The 21194-nt window shown below is 44.2% G+C and overlaps 1 protein-coding gene and 2 long non-coding RNA genes across 3 annotated transcripts; all 3 read right to left on the bottom strand.

The window, feature by feature from the left end:
- Positions 1–4535: 4535 nt before the first annotated feature.
- LOC146041561 (uncharacterized) lies at positions 4536–20263 on the bottom strand. Its single transcript, XM_083161515.1, has 10 exons — positions 20185–20263; positions 19726–19803; positions 19057–19137; positions 18598–18675; positions 7384–7464; positions 6925–7002; positions 6257–6337; positions 5798–5875; positions 5212–5322; positions 4536–4624 (listed from the first exon to the last, which is right to left on the bottom strand). The coding sequence occupies exons 2-10, from the start codon at positions 19787–19789 to the stop codon at positions 4536–4538; spliced, it is 741 nt and encodes a 246-aa protein (XP_083017641.1). The 5' UTR covers positions 19790–19803; positions 20185–20263.
- Positions 8594–9342, bottom strand: LOC146041987 (uncharacterized). Its single transcript, XR_014463699.1, has 3 exons — positions 9267–9342; positions 9065–9142; positions 8594–8671 (listed from the first exon to the last, which is right to left on the bottom strand). It is a non-coding gene; the product is annotated as an uncharacterized LOC146041987 (long non-coding RNA).
- Positions 11267–12803, bottom strand: LOC146041872 (uncharacterized). The gene is made up of 3 exons (XR_014463640.1): positions 12655–12803; positions 11579–11620; positions 11267–11294 (listed from the first exon to the last, which is right to left on the bottom strand). It is a non-coding gene; the product is annotated as an uncharacterized LOC146041872 (long non-coding RNA).
- Positions 20264–21194: the final 931 nt, after the last annotated feature.

Genomic DNA, 21194 nt, shown 5'->3' with positions numbered 1-21194 from the left:
TAGTTGTCTGACCCCATGGAGAACATATTTATACGTTTCAGTCAGTTAACACATCTGTGTTGCATTTGTCTCATTTGAATATTCATGAGTTGTGTTCCAAAGTTAAAGACTGGCATAACAAATATATAGAATATTACCCAAAACACAGCTGTTTTCAGAATATAGTGCTTGATAAAATAAAACCAAAAATGTGATGTATAAAATACTTATCCTTATTATTAAATAAATGACAGATATGCTTCAACATCAACAACATCCTTCAATTTTTAATTTAAAATATATACTACGTTGACGCTACAGCTGTGATTATATATAGAATATTAGTGACGTGGTTGTGCTTCATGAATCGCTAGACATTATTTTTTTTTTTTTTTTTATTTCTAAAATATATTTTTGATTTAAATAATATAGCTCATTATCCGTGTTTTATTCATTACATAATATAATGATACCTTCACATTACACACATATATATATATATATATATATATATATATATATATACTGTATATAGATACCTTATTTATCAGCATTGATAATGTTCAGTTAAATATATTATATATAAGTTAATTCTGTAGTCTCTAGCTCCGTCTGGAACTTGCTTGCAACTGCAATACATGGCCACTAGATGCCACTCATGCTCTGTTGCAAAGATTTCATGGCCTTTCTTTGTTCTGTCTAAGCTAATTAAGCTGATAGTCCTGTGAAAATGTTTTTTTTCAGAGGTATGATCTTTCTAATGAATATAATTGTTACCAGCCCTGCTGTGCTGTCTACGCTAATCGCGTCATACGTAAATATCAACGTCTTCAAAGACTATGGAATCCGGTGTTTAAAATTACTTTTGAAAATTACAATCATCAGTCAAAATGGGTTGACGTGTGTGTAAAACAATATGCCATTTCTCAGGCCCCTGTCTTTAAATGCATAACATATGCCCCCCACAGCCCACATCACCATTCAAACCAGCCTTATCAACTATACTTACATGTTCTACAAATCCTTTGTTTAAGCATTTGTGTGGAGTATACCCTTATTTTTATTTTATTTATTTTTGATACACGTTTGGTCAGACACTTCGTTGTAGCGCTTTTGGATCGTTCTAAGGTAAGTGTTATTATAGTTGGTAATGATCTGCCTGTATTATTCACTGTGAAAGATCTATGAGCGATACCAAATCACATTGCTACTGTTGATTTATATCCGATACGCATATCATATTCCTAGAAAAATATGGTATACAACAGATCTACAGTTCTACGAATTATAGATCTGTTGTATACCATATTTTTCTAACAACTTTTTTAGCATTATGTTTAGAAATTCTTCCAGCTGATTAAGATAACATTAAGCGTACTTTATATATGTGTTATTTCACATAACCAATATCAGTGTATGAAGTTACAGTATCAAACCAATTATATTTTAATACGGGGGTTAATATTATTTATACCACTTTGATATCAAACGTGATACGGGCTATCACACGCTATCAAGTTTGATAACATAGTGTATAAAAGGGCGTGGACCTGTCAAAACCAATTAGTTTGAAGAAAAAGTGTGCCTTATCTACTTCTGCGCAATGGAAGACATCATCGTTAACACAGTGAAAAAAGCAACACCACAAACCCATGAAGTAGCTGTGCAGATGTGTCGAATTGAAGATGGACCTGGCAGAATAGATGCACTCTGCGAATTGGATGAACCGGGTGAAGTGAATTCATTTGGCGAACTGGGTGCACTCGGTGGATTGGATGGCCCGGGCGAAGTGTCTACATTCAGCGAACTGGGTGCACTCTGTGAAGTGGATTTTGGCGGCGAAGTGAATGCACCCAGTGAAGTGGACACCACAATAGTCGTGAATAGACACGTAGAACTGCCTTCTACAGCACACCAAGTGCTGGACTTTGGTGAAGTGACTCTGCAGCTTCCTCGAGCACCCACTCAGTGCAGCACCCCTGCAGAGCCAGACAACGAGACAGACTGTGGACCTGTTCTGCCCAATATTCCACTGTGCGACATCACAGATGCAACGGACGACCTGCTTTATGGAAAGGCACATGAACAACTGAACAGATATGCACAATTTATTTTTCAAGAACATGTGCCACATGACCTTTATTTGTCATGGGCAAACCATGTGAATTACAATGGGAAGAATGGGAAATCTGCACTGCCAAAAAATGTAAGAAAAGACATCATGAGAAGATGTGGCAAACGGATTGTACTTCAGAAGCACCATAGAACTTCCATCATCAATACCATCAACGGACTACTACGAATGAAGAGGAGAACAGCATGGAGACGCCTCGATCGTGTAAGGCAACCGTTACCACCGTTGCCAACAGTTTGCCCTCCCTTGTGCACAACTCGGTGATGAAGCAGTGGTGTTACTGTACTGTACTTTTAACCGAATACTGAATTTTCCGTGAGTTTGTCTCAGTTCCTTCAAAAGTAAACCTACAGTAAAACAAAACATACTGTACAGTACAAATATACATTACTACTGTATACAGGAATAACAACAAAACATGATATCATAAAAAAAATAATAAAAAAAAAAAAAAATAATAATAATAATAATAATAAAAAAGTTGCAAAGTGTTTCTCTTCACCGGTCGGTTTTCCGAGTGTGTGTGCTGCTGTTCCTACACCCCACCCCAAAGACAGTAAATCTAAAAAAAAAAATTACCCAAAACAAAAATTAATAATAATAATAAAAAAATAAAAAAAAATACCTGTACAAAATTCCAAAAATAAAAAAAAAAAGTTGTGTGTTTTGTTAACATGGTTTTTCTTGTTCTGTGTCGTGGTTACCTTTTTCCCCACTGCATCCAATATTTTCCTTCAGCAGGCTTACTGTACAGTACCTCTGTGTGTGTCAGTGTTCCAAAGTAATGGTAACCCCCTCCATCCCTCCAAAAAAAGGAAAAAAAAACCCCAAAAAAATACAAAATTCCAAAAAGCAAAAAAAAAAAAAAAAAAGTTGTGTGTTTTGTTATCATGGTTTTCATCGTTCTGTGTCGTGGTTACCTTTTTCCCCACTGCGTCCGATATTTTCCTTCAGCAGGCTTACTGTATAGTACCTCGGTGTGTCAGTGTTCCAAAGTAATGGTAACCCCCTCCATCCCTCCAAAAAAGGGAAAAAAAACCCAAAAAATACAAAATTCCAAAAAGCAAAAAAAAAGTTGTGTGTTTTGTTAACATGGTTTTTCTTGTTCTGTGTCGTGGTTACCTTTTTCCCCACTGCATCCAATATTTTCCTTCAGCAGGCTTACCTCGGTGTGTGTCAGTGTTCCAAAGTAATGGTAACCCCCTCCATCCCTCCAAAAAAGGGAAAAAAAAACCAAAAAATACAAAATTCCAAAAAGCAAAAAAAAAGTTGTGTGTTTTGTTAACATGGTTTTTCTTGTTCTGTGTCGTGGTTACCTTTTTCCCCACTGCATCCAATATTTTCCTTCAGCAGGCTTACTGTACAGTACCTCTGTGTGTGTCAGTGTTCCAAAGTAATGGTAACCCCCTCCATCCCTCCAAAAAAAAGGAAAAAAAAAACCCAAAAAAATACAAAATTCCAAAAAGCAAAAAAAAAAAAAAAAAAGTTGTGTGTTTTGTTATCATGGTTTTCATCGTACTGTGTCGTGGTTACCTTTTTCCCCACTGCGTCCGATATTTTCCTTCAGCAGGCTTACTGTATAGTACCTCGGTGTGTGTCAGTGTTCCAAAGTAATGGTAACCCCCTCCATCCCTCCAAAAAAGGGAAAAAAAAAACAAAAAATACAAAATTCCAAAAAGCAAAAAAAAAGTTGTGTGTTTTGTTAACATGGTTTTTCTTGTTCTGTGTTGTGGTTACCTTTTTCCCCACTGCATCCAATATTTTCCTTCAGCAGGCTTACCTCGGTGTGTGTCAGTGTTCCAAAGTAATGGTAACCCCCTCCATCCCTCCAAAAAAGGGAAAAAAAAACCAAAAAATACAAAATTCCAAAAAGCAAAAAAAAAGTTGTGTGTTTTGTTAACATGGTTTTTCTTGTTCTGTGTCGTGGTTACCTTTTTCCCCACTGCATCCAATATTTTCCTTCAGCAGGCTTACCTCGGTGTGTGTCAGTGTTCCAAAGTAATGGTAACCCCCTCCATCCCTCCAAAAAAGGGAAAAAAAACCCAAAAAATACAAAATTCCAAAAAGCAAAAAAAAAGTTGTGTGTTTTGTTAACATGGTTTTTCTTGTTCTGTGTCGTGGTTACCTTTTTCCCCACTGCATCCAATATTTTCCTTCAGCAGGCTTACTGTACAGTACCTCTGTGTGTGTCAGTGTTCCAAAGTAATGGTAACCCCCTCCATCCCTCCAACCCAAAAAAATAAAAAATTCCAAAAAAAAAAATTTGTGTCTTCCTCACCTTGTAACCTTTTCCCCACTGATTGGACTACTGTACTGTACAGTATATCCCTTGTCGCACATGTGCTGTCAATAAAGAGACAATACTACAGTAGTGAACATACAGTAAACCCTTTTATGTACAGCATAAATAAAAAATAAAAAATTACAGCCGTTGGAAGGTCACCGTAAAAGCATGGTCCACGAGCTGGTGCATGATGGCTTCTACGTTGGCCATGGTGCGATGGAAGTTTTCTGTTGGGGAATAAAAAGGATACTGTAGTATTACTGTACGATACAGTAAGCAAAAAACTACTGTACTTTAAGAAACATACAGTACAGTACTGTACTGTAACTACAGTACAGTATAGAAACATAGGGGAAAAAGGGACCTTTTCATTTCCCTACTATCCAATTACAGTACACATGGAGTTGGATATACTGTACTGTAAACCCGAAGCGTGGCGAGCACACGCGGATTCGTTAAAAAGTACAGTATTCCACGCTCTATCGTGGGGCGCCACGCTTCGGGCTTGGCCAGGTTTACAGTACAGTATATCCAACTCCGTGCGTAGTTCGATAGTAGGGAAATGAACAGGTCCCTTTTTTCCGATAAAATTCTACGTACTGTATGTTAAAATGGACTCAGTCCATTTTAACATTGCATCCTATGGAAAAATAGGGACGATCGCGTTGGTTGCATCACATGCGATTTGGTCGGATGTGATGTGATCGACGAGATTATCGTGTCTGCCTAAATTTAAGGTCACAAAAATCTAGAGGTCACAAAAATCAGCATTCCAGTTACTACTGTACCTACAGTACAGTGCAATATGATTTACCTCTGGATACTGGGTCCTCGGGGCGAGGATGGCTGTTTGCCACAGCTCTGCAGACAAACCGAATCATCCGATGGAAAAGTGGCCAGAGAAGCCGCAGCCTCTCACGGTTGTCTGTGAAAATGCAAAGTACAGTACAGTGAAAAACTGTAGGTTTGTTTGCAGAGGTCACGCTGCGCAGAGCCAAGGACGCCGCCCCCGCCCCCCGCAGGACGCCGGACATCCCTCCCGACGCCCACCGCTCACCGCCACAGCCCGCCCGCCCCCCCCAACAGGCTCCCCGGCCGCACCGCAATGTACAGTACAGTAAGTACAGTAGATATGCGGGGCGGCCGGGGAGTTTTTTTTTTTTTTTTAATGGGGAGCCAATCCCGGGATCCCGGGAATCCCGGGATCTGGCATTTTTCAATCCCGAATCATGGGATTGAAAAAATGCCCCGGGATTGGCCACCCTAGTCGCCATGCTGGGAGGAGAGGGGAAGTCGTATGGACAGTATAATCCATGTACAGTAGCCCCTTTTTCAGTGACTCCATGCTGTCTCTGTCCCAGATGAAATCAGAGTAATGTACAGTACTGTACAGTACTTACCAGCTGCCACTGGCCTGGGGTGGGATGGTTCGGTTGGTCTGCGGGGGCGGGGGCGGAGGGTCATGTGGATGGGTGGGACTGCAGAAAAGAACAGAAAAAGAGGTTAGTTTGCAACATATTGTAATTTACTGTACAGTGTTATGGTCACCAAAATCTATTTTGGCTGAGGCATCCAGATGTGCCACATGGTTGGACCCCAGATACAGTACAGTAGGTACCGTATAAGGTACACACAATGACATGGACCCTTTTTCCCATACAATTCTACTGTATGTTGAATCGTATGGAAAATCGCATCGCATACAATTTGGGCGCATGTGATGCGATGCGATAATCACATTGAATCGGATTGTACTGTATGCCTTAAATTAAGGCATACAGTACAATCCTACAATAATATCGGGCGTGCAGATACAGCATTACACCAGTACTGTACAGTACCTACAATACTGTACTTACCGACCGCGCTTGGACTAGGCTCCGGCAGGGTGGCGGCGAGGGTGGCCCTCTCCTCGAGGTGGGGGGGGAAGCTTTCAGATGCTGCAAATGTACAAAAAAGACGAAATAAAGACACTGTACAGTATAATCTCAAGCAGGGGTGTTTTTCAACAGGCTCCAGCAGGAACTGATGCCCTTATTCTGCTTCCTACAGTAGATGGACAAACCCATGTGCACTGCAGGGGAGGCAGTGCAAAATGACACACCCAAATCTAACTGCACAAGTACTGTATAGTAACACTGCCTCACCAGGGGCCCGATTCTATAAGCTTTAAAAGTGATAAGTTTCACAGTGATAAACAGCCAGCCAATCAGCTCCTACCTGCCATGTCACAGACTGTGTTTGAAAAAGTAAGTACAGTAGATATGCGGTGCGGCCGGGGAGTTTTTTTTTTTTTTTAATGGGGAGCCAATCCCGGGATCCCGGGAATCCCGGGATCTGGCATTTTTCAATCCCGAATCATGGGATTGAAAAAATGCCCCGGGATTGGCCTAGTCGCCATGCTGGGAGGAGAGGGGAAGTTGTATGGACAGTATAATCCATGTACAGTAGCCCCTTTTTCAGTGACTCCATGCTGTCTCTGTCCCAGATGAAATCAGAGTAATGTACAGTACTGTACAGTACTTACCAGCTGCCACTGGCCTGGGGTGGGATGGTTCGGTTGGTCTGCGGGGGCGGGGGCGGAGGGTCATGTGGATGGGTGGGACTGCAGAAAAGAACAGAAAAAGAGGTTAGTTTGCAACATATTGTAATTTACTGTACAGTGTTATGGTCACCAAAATCTATTTTGGCTGAGGCATCCAGATGTGCCACATGGTTGGACCCCAGATACAGTACAGTAGGTACCGTATAAGGTACACACAATGACATGGACCCTTTTTCCCATACAATTCTACTGTATGTTGAATCGTATGGAAAATCGCATCGCATACAATTTGGGCGCATGTGATGCGATGCGATAATCACATTGAATCGGATTGTACTGTATGCCTTAAATTAAGGCATACAGTACAATCCTACAATAATATCGGGCGTGCAGATACAGCATTACACCAGTACTGTACAGTACCTACAATACTGTACTTACCGACCGCGCTTGGACTAGGCTCCGGCAGGGTGGCGGCGAGGGTGGCCCTCTCCTCGAGGTGGGGGGGGAAGCTTTCAGATGCTGCAAATGTACAAAAAAGACGAAATAAAGACACTGTACAGTATAATCTCAAGCAGGGGTGTTTTTCAACAGGCTCCAGCAGGAACTGATGCCCTTATTCTGCTTCCTACAGTAGATGGACAAACCCATGTGCACTGCAGGGGAGGCAGTGCAAAATGACACACCCAAATCTAACTGCACAAGTACTGTATAGTAACACTGCCTCACCAGGGGCCAGATTCTATAAGCTTTAAAAGTGATAAGTTTCACAGTGATAAACAGCCAGCCAATCAGCTCCTACCTGCCATGTCACAGACTGTGTTTGAAAAATAACAGGCAGGAGCTGATTGGCTGGCTGTTTATCACTGTGAAACTTATCTCTTTTGAAGCTTATAGAATCTGGCCCCTGATGAGCACATGGGTTTGTCCATCTACAGTAAGAAGGATTTTGCCAGAGAGTGAAGCAGGTGTTACACAGTACACATGTCGGTCCCACAGATACTGTACTGTACTATACAGTATTTTCCGTTACACAAGGTGGACCCACAGTTACTGTACAGTACTGTGCAGTATATGGCACACATGTGGGCACCACAAGTACTGTACTGTACTTTGCTGTACAGCAGGGGCGGACAAACCGGTCCTCAAGATCTACCAACGGTCCAGGTTTTCCATATCACCAAGCTGGAGCACAGCTGCAGTCATTACTACAGTACAGTAACTGTCACATTTTCAAACCTGCTGCATTCATTCCTACTATACAGATCCACGGGTTGCCTGAAAAACATGAACTGTTGGTACTGTAGATCTTGAGGAAAGGTTTGGCCACCCCTGCTGTACAGTATGTACAGTACTGTACAGTATTAGAGGGTTCACATGGTGGGCCCACAGATGTGATTAAGTACACATGTTGGGCCCACAATTACTGTAATATCCGGTACATGCGGTGTGCTGTTGTACAGTACAATACTGTACTTACCATCTGCACTGGGCAACTCCTGCTCCTCCTCCTCCTCACTGGTATCAATTACCAGGCGTCCTGTGTGTAAAAGATGGAGTACGTATCAAGTATCGTCATACAGTATACAGTTAAATAATAGTAGAAAATAGTGACCATAACAATGATTACCACTATCAGAGTTGTCTGGGCTCTGCTGCGACTCCTCCAGCTGGGTGGGGGCAGAGGTGGCCCTCTCCTCCTGGGTGGCGGCAGGGAGGCTTTCTGGAGCTGCAAATGTAAAAAAAAAAAGGACAAAATAAAGAGGCTGTATCGTGCAAGCAGGGGTATTTTTGAACAGGCTCCAGCAGGAACTGATGCCCTTACTCTGCTTCACTCTCTGACAAAATCCTCCCCACAGTAGATGGACAAACCCATGTGCACAGCAGGCGAGGCAGTGCAAAATGACACACCCAAATCTACTGTACAGTACATACTGTAATTCTCTCTGCGCAAGTACAGTAACACCTGCCTCACCTGCAGTGCACATGGGTTTGTCCATCCAAGAAGGATTTTGTCAGAGAGTGAAGAAGAACAAGGGCCTCAGTACATGCTGGAGCCTGTTCAAAAATACTTTCCGGTACAGATGGTGAGAGCCCTGGTGTTATACTGTACAATACTTACCATTTGTGCTGGGGACCTGCCCCTCCTCCGCCTGCTCTTCCTCCTCCTCCCCCACGTCCGTGTCTATGACCAGACGTCCTGTGTAGAAAAAAAGTGTAAAAAAAAAATAACATTAATACAGTAAAGTAATGTACAGTAGCACAGTACAGTATACTGTACTGCCAGATAATAGTAACTGTAACAATACAGTAAGAATGATTACCGCTGCCAGAGCTCTGGCTGCCCCCTTCGGGGTCACCCTCCTCCTGCTGCATTTCGGCGGGGAGGCTTTCTGGAGCTGCAAATGTAAAAAAAAAAAGGACAAAATAAAGAGGCTGTATCGTGCAAGCAGGGGTATTTTTGAACAGGCTCCAGCAGGAACTGATGCCCTTACTCTGCTTCACTCTCTGACAAAATCCTCCCCACAGTAGATGGACAAACCCATGTGCACAGCAGGCGAGGCAGTGCAAAATGACACACCCAAATCTACTGTACAGTACATACTGTAGTTCTCTCTGCGCAAGTACAGTAACACCTGCCTCACCTGCAGTGCACATGGGTTTGTCCATCCAAGAAGGATTTTGTCAGAGAGTGAAGAAGAACAAGGGCCTCAGTACAGTACATGCTGGAGCCTGTTCAAAAATACTTTCCGGTACAGATGGTGAGAGCCCTGGTGTTATACTGTACAATACTTACCAACCGCGCTCAGAGACTCCTCCTCCAGCTGGGTGGGAGCAGAGGTGGCCCTCTCCTCTTCGGTGGCGGCAGGGAGGCTTTCTGGAGCTGCAAATGTAAAAAAAAAAAAGAAGGACAAAATAAAGAGGCTGTATCGTGCAAGCAGGGGTATTTTTGAACAGGCTCCAGCAGGAACTGATGCCCTTACTCTGCTTCACTCTCTGACAAAATCCTCCCCACAGTAGATGGACAAACCCATGTGCACAGCAGGCGAGGCAGTATAAAATGACACACCCAAATCTACTGTACAGTACATACTGTAGTTCTCTCTGCGCAAGTACAGTAACACCTGCCTCACCTGCAGTGCACATGGGTTTGTCCATCCAAGAAGGATTTTGTCAGAGAGTGAAGAAGAACAAGGGCCTCAGTACAGTACATGCTGGAGCCTGTTCAAAAATACTTTCCGGTACAGATGGTGAGAGCCCTGGTGTTATACTGTACAATACTTACCAACCGCGCTCAGAGACTCCTCCTCCAGCTGGGTGGGAGCAGAGGTGGCCCTCTCCTCTTCGGTGGCGGCAGGGAGGCTTTCTGGAGCTGCAAATGTAAAAAAAAAAAGAAGGACAAAATAAAGAGGCTGTATCGTGCAAGCAGGGGTATTTTTGAACAGGCTCCAGCAGGAACTGATGCCCTTACTCTGCTTCACTCTCTGACAAAATCCTCCCCACAGTAGATGGACAAACCCATGTGCACAGCAGGCGAGGCAGTGCAAAATGACACACCCAAATCTACTGTACAGTACATACTGTAATTCTCTCTGCGCAAGTACAGTAACACCTGCCTCACCTGCAGTGCACATGGGTTTGTCCATCCAAGAAGGATTTTGTCAGAGAGTGAAGAAGAACAAGGGCCTCAGTACATGCTGGAGCCTGTTCAAAAATACTTTCCGGTACAGATGGTGAGAGCCCTGGTGTTATACTGTACAATACTTACCAACCGCGCTCAGAGACTCCTCCTCCAGCTGGGTGGGGGCAGAGGTGGCCCTCTCCTCTTCGGTGGCGGCAGGGAGGCTTTCTGGAGCTGCAAATGTAAAAAAAAAAAAGGACAAAATAAAGAGGCTGTATCGTGCAAGCAGGGGTATTTTTGAACAGGCTCCAGCAGGAACTGATGCCCTTACTCTGCTTCACTCTCTGACAAAATCCTCCCCACAGTAGATGGACAAACCCATGTGCACAGCAGGCGAGGCAGTGCAAAATGACACACCCAAATCTACTGTACAGTACATACTGTAATTCTCTCTGCGCAAGTACAGTAACACCTGCCTCACCTGCAGTGCACATGGGTTAAGGTTATTAAGGTTATTAGAGTTACAGTACATACTGTATTGGTTTGGTAAAGGGAAGTACAGTACAACTGGTTACACAACACAGGTACAGTATGCCTATAGAAAGTTTATACTGTACAGAACAGTACTTACCAACCACGCTCGGAGACTCCTCGACGGCGGCTGGCCGCTGTTGACGGCGAGAAGGGGGGGCACGCCTGCGACGGGGCACGTCTGCGACATCCACTGGGACTGCGGAAAAGCACACAAAAAAACTACTGTGCTGTACAGTACTGTATATTCTCTAACACGAACATACTGTACTATAAAGTACAATGTGTTAAGGTACTGTATCAACACTACAGTACATACTGTACTGTGCAGTACATAACAGTACAGTACAGTACAGTACCTGCCAAAATGACCCATTCCAGGAGGGATGAAATGCTGTGGTCCTGTACAGTATCCCACATGTTTGAAAGTCAATATGCAATGTTCCGCTCTGTACTGTATACAGTATACTGTACTGTACTTACAGTGGCGGTGATGTCTCTCCTGCAGCGTCATCCTGCTGATACCTGGAAAAATAAGAAATACAGTGCGTAAGGCATACTGTAATTACTGCAGATACAGTATTTGTAGGCCCCATATCAAAAGTTTGTAAGGGCCCACAATTTACTGTACAGTACTGTACAGTATGTCATGAAAACCAATGCTGTAGGAAATCACCCATGGCAACAAGCATGTACTGTACAGCATACAGTAGTTGCCTTCCCTCTTCAGCAGGAGACTCCCTGAATTACTGCACAGTACTGTAGCAGCAATCTCCATCTCTCTCTCATTAGTCCTACACATTATGCCATACTGTACACCAAAATACTGTACCTACTGTATTACAGTACAGTATGTACAGTATTTTACCACATTCCATAATGTCCATTACCCATTACTACACACACTATAATGCTCATTGCATATTAGGGGGTTAACATGCTCGTTGCCATGGGATGAACCTGGTCTTCCAGGTGTTGCACACTCTGGAAGGGATTAACATGCTCATTGCAAAGAATTTACTGTACAGTACATGATCTGCCATGGATTCCGGGGGTTAACATGTTGACATCACCCCAACCATGGGCTGGAAACCAGGTCTGGTGGCTGCAGGAATGGGAATGTAAGAAGTGGGGTCCAGGCCCTGGAGTTGGAGAGCGGAACAATGCTCAGAAGGACCTGTCTAATACTGCTCCCCCCAAATCTGTATCAATACCACTGCTGAACAGCTGACTCTGGCGCTCTCAGACCCGGTCCAAAAAAACCTCTCTGTCCAGGTCAGCGCCCCCCCCACACACAATACAGTATCTCCATGTACAGTACAGTAGTGTACTGTATGGAAGTACTGTAGACACACCCTTCAGGTGGAGAATGACACACCCCCTAATTCTAAATTCTAATTCTAATAGCAAGTTCTGTAAAATCTACCTGAACAGTTGTACAGCAATCAGCACATTAAAAAAAATACAGGTACAGTATACTGTAAAATCCCCCATGGCAACAAGTAAAAAATACTGTATACAATAGCACTCAACATTGTACAGGTATGTACAGTACTTACTTTGCCTGAGGGAGTCCAGCAGTTGAGGGTCCCGACGGACCAGGTCGGACCATCTCCTCTGGAGGCTCCTAACTGGCCTGTCTCTATGGAACCTCACCCTGATGGCTTGACGGGCCCCCTGGTAGGCCTCCACAATCTCCCGATTAGAGACCAGGAGCCTGTCCCGCCAAGCCACCAGGGTGAGGAGCTCCCCTCTGCCAAAGGGCCTTGCCCTCCTGACTCTGCCAGTGTCCGACATACTGAACAGGTCCAGGTACAGTACTAGTGATACTGATAATGGCGCCTACAGTATACTGCAATAGCGTGTGCGCCGTGCGTCCTATGCGCCGTGCGTCCTATGCGCCGTGCGTCCTATGCGCCGTGCGTCCTGTGCGGAACAGCGTCCCATTCTGTGCGCCCGCCGCTGAGTAGTGGGTACAGTAGTTTATCAGTAGTTTATCAGTAGTTTTTATATACTGTAATACATTACTTATACAATATACTGTAAAATGTAATACTATACTGTAAATATAAATAATTATATTTTAATCACACAGTATATTGTCAATAATTATATCTTAGTTAAAACTGTAAAATTTGATACTATAATATTAAAGGTTTAACGCCGTAATCGAACACGGGTCTCCGGCGTGAAACACCATGCAGATAACCACTACACTACAGCCAAGAACTGTACAGTGTAATGACTACTATACTACCATGACTGATTCTACAGTATTTACACCCAGCCTGTAGCTTAACAGTCAGGAGCTGATTGGACGGCATTTTCCACTTCTCCTCCCTTATCACCGCTTCATACTGTAAATCTACCCATCAGTAACTTACCGCACAATACTGTGAATGTAATGCTGCAAAACCATATTGTGACCAAGTTTCCAATATTGTGGCCGCCTTTAGAACAATACTGTACTGTATACTGAGACGCATAGCGTCCGTGTCGTACAACCTTTAGAACTACAGTACGGTGTTTGCTGTTACGCATTAGCGTCTGTGCGGCTACATCTCCTAACTGTCACTGCGTCTATAGACGCAGTGACAGTTAGAAGCCATGACGTACATGTACGTCATGTGTCGGGAAGTACCTCCCGGCCATGACGTACATGTACGTCAAATGGTAAACTCAGTCACTGTTTCATTTTTTTAGTTTATTTTTTTTTTCTTCACTCATTTTTATTCTTCCCGTTCACAGCAGTCAAATAAATTGCAGTTCCTCTCTGTCCGCTCTGTCCGCATCAGCATGATGCACTCTCGGCTGAAGAGACTGGATCACGCTCGTGCCAGCGGCATTAGAGAGGTGCTCATCGTATAATAAAGTTCATGTAATTCCTGCGCATCATGCACGCGCTGAAGCACAAATCTTACGCATGCGCAAATGAGGTTTTTAAAAGTGACATCTGGTGGTTGGTCTGTGATATTGCACTCGTCGTGAAGCGCCACGGCGATTCGCTACATGTATGCGCCATGGCGTGTGTCGGAAACATCGCCATAGGCGGCAATAATAAGACCCGCGCCATCTGTATGTGCCTGCCACTTTCCGCTTCAGCTGACAAATTTTGGAGCAAGAGGTCTTTGCACCTCTGCAGATTTGTTCCCATTGGTAACAAAGACACAATGTAAGACTTAAACCTAGGATCCAGTATTGTCGCCAAAATATAATGATCTAATTGTAAGAGATCGACGACCCTTGGATCCTTGCTAAGTGAACTAATAGCATGATCCACTAGTCCTACATATTTTGCAGATTCACTGTGCTTCAACTCCTCCTTCAATTTCGCCAACTGGTTTTGCAAAAGGCCTATCAAGGGAATGACCTGGCTCAAGCTGGCAGTGTCAGAACTAACTTCGCGTGTAGCAGCCTCAAAGGGCTGCAGGATCTTGCACACCACGAAAATTATTCTCCACTGAGCTTGACTCAGGTGCATTCCCGTTCCTCTCCCTATGTCATAGGTCGAGGTGTAGGTTTGGATGGCCTTTTGCTGCTCCTCCATCCGCTGAAGCATATAGAGGGTGGAATTCCACCTCGTGACCACCTCTTGCTTCAGCTGATGGCAGGGCAAATTTAGCTTTTCTTGCAAGTCTTGCAATCTCCTGCACGCACTTGCAGAATGGCGAAAATGTCCACAAATTTTCCGGACAACGGACAACATCTCTTGAACACCCCTGTCCTTTTTCAAGAAATGGTGCACCACCAAATTTACTGTGTGAGCAAAACATGGGACATGTTGGAATTCGCCCACATGTAATGCACTCACAATATTGGTGGCATTGTCGGATACCACAAATCCCGAGGAGAGTCCAAGTGGGGTAAGCCATTGCGCAATGACTTCCCGTTTTCTAGGAGGTTTTCCGCTGTGTGTCTTTTACTGAAACCGGTGATACACAGTGTAGCCTGCCTCTGAATAGCAATGGGAGATGATTTTGCTGCTGCTGCTGTTGGTGCTGCTGCTGAAGGCAATACATCCACCCAGTGAGCAGTCACAGACATGTAGTCTTTTGTTTGCCCTGTTCCGCTTGTCCACATATCCGTGGTTAAGTGGACAGTGGGTACAGAGGCATTTTTAAGGACAGTAACAACGCTTTTTTTAATGTCCGTGTACAGTCTGGGTATTGCCTTCCTGGAGAAGTGGAACCTAGATGGAATTTGGTAACGGGGACACAGGATCTCTAGCAACTGGGTAAAACCCACAGAATTAATTGCGGATACTGGACGCACGTCTATTACCAACATAGTTGTTATGGCGTCAGTGCAACGGGGTGACTGCTGGCATACTTCATCCCCCTTTCAAAGGATTGACTTACAGTCAGTTGCTTGGCTAAGTGATCAGGACTAGCATTCCTGGTCCCCTTCCTTGAAGCAGCACCAGCAGCACCAGCAGCAGCAGAAGCAACAGGTGTACCTGATAAGGATGCTTCTGAGGAATCCAGGATAGGAGAGGATTCAGTCAGGATCATGACATTGGGTGCAGGACTACTTCCCAATCCCATAATCTCTGAGGATGGGGATGATGCAGTTGTTTGAGGAGATTGCAGGACCTTGGATTTAACCCCTTCCCGACATTTGACGTACATTTACGTCATGGCCGGGATGTACTTCCCGACACATGGCATAAATGTACGTCATGACTTTAAACTGTCTATAGACGTGGTGACAGAGGGACGATGTCTGCTGTCCCCCCCATCGGCGATCGCTGCGATTGGCTGTTCAAATGTGAACAGCCAATTGCAGCGTTTTCTGTGTTATGTGTATAATTTTGACTCTGCTGCCCCCTAGTGTCCAAAAAAAATAAAAGGAGGTTGAAATAATGATGGAAACATAAAGTATACATATGGTCTATGTTAGTTATTAACTATTTTGAGTGGTATGATTATTTGTCTCACAAGCAGAAAATGTAACATTTTGCAAATTGCAAAATGTTAAAAAATTTTTACGACATTTTGGTATTTTTCACAAAAAAAAAACAGACTGTATCGACCAAAATTTACCACTAACTTAAAGTACAATGTGTCACGAGAAAACAATCTCAAAATCACTGGGATAAGTAAAAGCAATAAAAAGTTATCCCCACATAAAGTGATACATGTCAGATTTGAAAAAAAGGGCTCTGTCAGGAAGGCAAAAACAGGCTGCGGCGGTAAGGGGTTAACAGAGAAAGGGGAGCAGGACGGTGACGCTGGGTGGGCTGCTACATGTTTGTTCACAGTTTCTTTTGACAAAAACTTCTGATGGATGCGCTACAAATGACGTAACAGTGAGGAGGTCCCAAGGTGCTGCACGTCCTTACCTCTACTTACAATAGCTTTGCAAACGCTACACACGGCGTGACAGTTGTTGTCCGGATTTGGGTAGAAATAATTCCATATATACGAGGTGGATTTTTTGGTCTTTTGCCCTGGCATGACAATGGGCTTTTCCACAAAAAATACAAAATTCCAAAAAGCAAAAAAAAAGTTGTGTGTTTTGTTAACATGGTTTTTCTTGTTCTGTGTTGTGGTTACCTTTTTCCCCACTGCATCCAATATTTTCCTTCAGCAGGCTTACCTCGGTGTGTGTCAGTGTTCCAAAGTAATGGTAACCCCCTCCATCCCTCCAAAAAAGGGAAAAAAAAACCAAAAAATACAAAATTCCAAAAAGCAAAAAAAAAGTTGTGTGTTTTGTTAACATGGTTTTTCTTGTTCTGTGTCGTGGTTACCTTTTTCCCCACTGCATCCAATATTTTCCTTCAGCAGGCTTACCTCGGTGTGTGTCAGTGTTCCAAAGTAATGGTAACCCCCTCCATCCCTCCAAAAAAGGGAAAAAAAACCCAAAAAATACAAAATTCCAAAAAGCAAAAAAAAAGTTGTGTGTTTTGTTAACATGGTTTTTCTTGTTCTGTGTCGTGGTTACCTTTTTCCCCACTGCATCCAATATTTTCCTTCAGCAGGCTTACTGTACAGTACCTCTGTGTGTGTCAGTGTTCCAAAGTAATGGTAACCCCCTCCATCCCTCCAACCCAAAAAAATAAAAAATTCCAAAAAAAAAAATTTGTGTCTTCCTCACCTTGTAACCTTTTCCCCACTGATTGGACTACTGTACTGTACAGTATATCCCTTGTCGCACATGTGCTGTCAATAAAGAGACAATACTACAGTAGTGAACATACAGTAAACCCTTTTATGTACAGCATAAATAAAAAATAAAAAATTACAGCCGTTGGAAGGTCACCGTAAAAGCATGGTCCACGAGCTGGTGCATGATGGCTTCTACGTTGGCCATGGTGCGATGGAAGTTTTCTGTTGGGGAATAAAAAGGATACTGTAGTATTACTGTACGATACAGTAAGCAAAAAACTACTGTACTTTAAGAAACATACAGTACAGTACTGTACTGTAACTACAGTACAGTATAGAAACATAGGGGAAAAAGGGACCTTTTCATTTCCCTACTATCCAATTACAGTACACATGGAGTTGGATATACTGTACTGTAAACCCGAAGCGTGGCGAGCACACGCGGATTCGTTAAAAAGTACAGTATTCCACGCTCTATCGTGGGGCGCCACGCTTCGGGCTTGGCCAGGTTTACAGTACAGTATATCCAACTCCGTGCGTAGTTCGATAGTAGGGAAATGAACAGGTCCCTTTTTTCCGATAAAATTCTACGTACTGTATGTTAAAATGGACTCAGTCCATTTTAACATTGCATCCTATGGAAAAATAGGGACGATCGCGTTGGTTGCATCACATGCGATTTGGTCGGATGTGATGTGATCGACGAGATTATCGTGTCTGCCTAAATTTAAGGTCACAAAAATCTAGAGGTCACAAAAATCAGCATTCCAGTTACTACTGTACCTACAGTACAGTGCAATATGATTTACCTCTGGATACTGGGTCCTCGGGGCGAGGATGGCTGTTTGCCACAGCTCTGCAGACAAACCGAATCATCCGATGGAAAAGTGGCCAGAGAAGCCGCAGCCTCTCACGGTTGTCTGTGAAAATGCAAAGTACAGTACAGTGAAAAACTGTAGGTTTGTTTGCAGAGGTCACGCTGCGCAGAGCCAAGGACGCCGCCCCCGCCCCCCGCAGGACGCCGGACATCCCTCCCGACGCCCACCGCTCACCGCCACAGCCCGCCCGCCCCCCCCGACAGGCTCCCCGGCCGCACCGCAATGTACAGTACAGTAAGTACAGTAGATATGCGGGGCGGCCGGGGAGTTTTTTTTTTTTTTTTAATGGGGAGCCAATCCCGGGATCCCGGGAATCCCGGGATCTGGCATTTTTCAATCCCGAATCATGGGATTGAAAAAATGCCCCGGGATTGGCCACCCTAGTCGCCATGCTGGGAGGAGAGGGGAAGTCGTATGGACAGTATAATCCATGTACAGTAGCCCCTTTTTCAGTGACTCCATGCTGTCTCTGTCCCAGATGAAATCAGAGTAATGTACAGTACTGTACAGTACTTACCAGCTGCCACTGGCCTGGGGTGGGATGGTTCGGTTGGTCTGCGGGGGCGGGGGCGGAGGGTCATGTGGATGGGTGGGACTGCAGAAAAGAACAGAAAAAGAGGTTAGTTTGCAACATATTGTAATTTACTGTACAGTGTTATGGTCACCAAAATCTATTTTGGCTGAGGCATCCAGATGTGCCACATGGTTGGACCCCAGATACAGTACAGTAGGTACCGTATAAGGTACACACAATGACATGGACCCTTTTTCCCATACAATTCTACTGTATGTTGAATCGTATGGAAAATCGCATCGCATACAATTTGGGCGCATGTGATGCGATGCGATAATCACATTGAATCGGATTGTACTGTATGCCTTAAATTAAGGCATACAGTACAATCCTACAATAATATCGGGCGTGCAGATACAGCATTACACCAGTACTGTACAGTACCTACAATACTGTACTTACCGACCGCGCTTGGACTAGGCTCCGGCAGGGTGGCGGCGAGGGTGGCCCTCTCCTCGAGGTGGGGGGGGAAGCTTTCAGATGCTGCAAATGTACAAAAAAGACGAAATAAAGACACTGTACAGTATAATCTCAAGCAGGGGTGTTTTTCAACAGGCTCCAGCAGGAACTGATGCCCTTATTCTGCTTCCTACAGTAGATGGACAAACCCATGTGCACTGCAGGGGAGGCAGTGCAAAATGACACACCCAAATCTAACTGCACAAGTACTGTATAGTAACACTGCCTCACCAGGGGCCCGATTCTATAAGCTTTAAAAGTGATAAGTTTCACAGTGATAAACAGCCAGCCAATCAGCTCCTACCTGCCATGTCACAGACTGTGTTTGAAAAAGTAAGTACAGTAGATATGCGGTGCGGCCGGGGAGTTTTTTTTTTTTTTTTAATGGGGAGCCAATCCCGGGATCCCGGGAATCCCGGGATCTGGCATTTTTCAATCCCGAATCATGGGATTGAAAAAATGCCCCGGGATTGGCCTAGTCGCCATGCTGGGAGGAGAGGGGAAGTTGTATGGACAGTATAATCCATGTACAGTAGCCCCTTTTTCAGTGACTCCATGCTGTCTCTGTCCCAGATGAAATCAGAGTAATGTACAGTACTGTACAGTACTTACCAGCTGCCACTGGCCTGGGGTGGGATGGTTCGGTTGGTCTGCGGGGGCGGGGGCGGAGGGTCATGTGGATGGGTGGGACTGCAGAAAAGAACAGAAAAAGAGGTTAGTTTGCAACATATTGTAATTTACTGTACAGTGTTATGGTCACCAAAATCTATTTTGGCTGAGGCATCCAGATGTGCCACATGGTTGGACCCCAGATACAGTACAGTAGGTACCGTATAAGGTACACACAATGACATGGACCCTTTTTCCCATACAATTCTACTGTATGTTGAATCGTATGGAAAATCGCATCGCATACAATTTGGGCGCATGTGATGCGATGCGATAATCACATTGAATCGGATTGTACTGTATGCCTTAAATTAAGGCATACAGTACAATCCTACAATAATATCGGGCGTGCAGATACAGCATTACACCAGTACTGTACAGTACCTACAATACTGTACTTACCGACCGCGCTTGGACTAGGCTCCGGCAGGGTGGCGGCGAGGGTGGCCCTCTCCTCGAGGTGGGGGGGGAAGCTTTCAGATGCTGCAAATGTACAAAAAAGACGAAATAAAGACACTGTACAGTATAATCTCAAGCAGGGGTGTTTTTCAACAGGCTCCAGCAGGAACTGATGCCCTTATTCTGCTTCCTACAGTAGATGGACAAACCCATGTGCACTGCAGGGGAGGCAGTGCAAAATGACACACCCAAATCTAACTGCACAAGTACTGTATAGTAACACTGCCTCACCAGGGGCCAGATTCTATAAGCTTTAAAAGTGATAAGTTTCACAGTGATAAACAGCCAGCCAATCAGCTCCTACCTGCCATGTCACAGACTGTGTTTGAAAAATAACAGGCAGGAGCTGATTGGCTGGCTGTTTATCACTGTGAAACTTATCTCTTTTGAAGCTTATAGAATCTGGCCCCTGATGAGCACATGGGTTTGTCCATCTACAGTAAGAAGGATTTTGCCAGAGAGTGAAGCAGGTGTTACACAGTACACATGTCGGTCCCACAGATACTGTACTGTACTATACAGTATTTTCCGTTACACAAGGTGGACCCACAGTTACTGTACAGTACTGTGCAGTATATGGCACACATGTGGGCACCACAAGTACTGTACTGTACTTTGCTGTACAGCAGGGGCGGACAAACCGGTCCTCAAGATCTACCAACGGTCCAGGTTTTCCATATCACCAAGCTGGAGCACAGCTGCAGTCATTACTACAGTACAGTAACTGTCACATTTTCAAACCTGCTGCATTCATTCCTACTATACAGATCCACGGGTTGCCTGAAAAACATGAACTGTTGGTACTGTAGATCTTGAGGAAAGGTTTGGCCACCCCTGCTGTACAGTATGTACAGTACTGTACAGTATTAGAGGGTTCACATGGTGGGCCCACAGATGTGATTAAGTACACATGTTGGGCCCACAATTACTGTAATATCCGGTACATGCGGTGT

The sequence above is a fragment of the Crinia signifera genome, chromosome 19 (genome assembly GCF_055691185.1).
Source record: "Crinia signifera chromosome 19, ASM5569118v1, whole genome shotgun sequence".
In the NCBI taxonomy this organism is placed as follows: Eukaryota; Metazoa; Chordata; class Amphibia; order Anura; family Myobatrachidae; genus Crinia; species Crinia signifera.
Note: the sequence above shows the minus strand (reverse complement) of the source record. Positions and strands in the feature narration are given on the sequence as shown.

Excerpts from the sequence above, each read along its gene's own strand:
- LOC146041561 (XM_083161515.1), bottom strand. The coding sequence starts at position 19,789 with ATGACCCTCCGCCCCCGCCCCCGCAGACCAACCGAACCATCCCACCCC. Across the intron at positions 18,676-19,056 it reads GCCTAGTCCAAGCGCGGTCG|TCCCACCCATCCACATGACC; the intron begins GTAAGTACAGTA and ends TCTTTTCTGCAG. Across the intron at positions 7,465-18,597 it reads CCCCAGGCCAGTGGCAGCTG|CATCTGAAAGCTTCCCCCCC; the intron begins GTAAGTACTGTA and ends GTACATTTGCAG.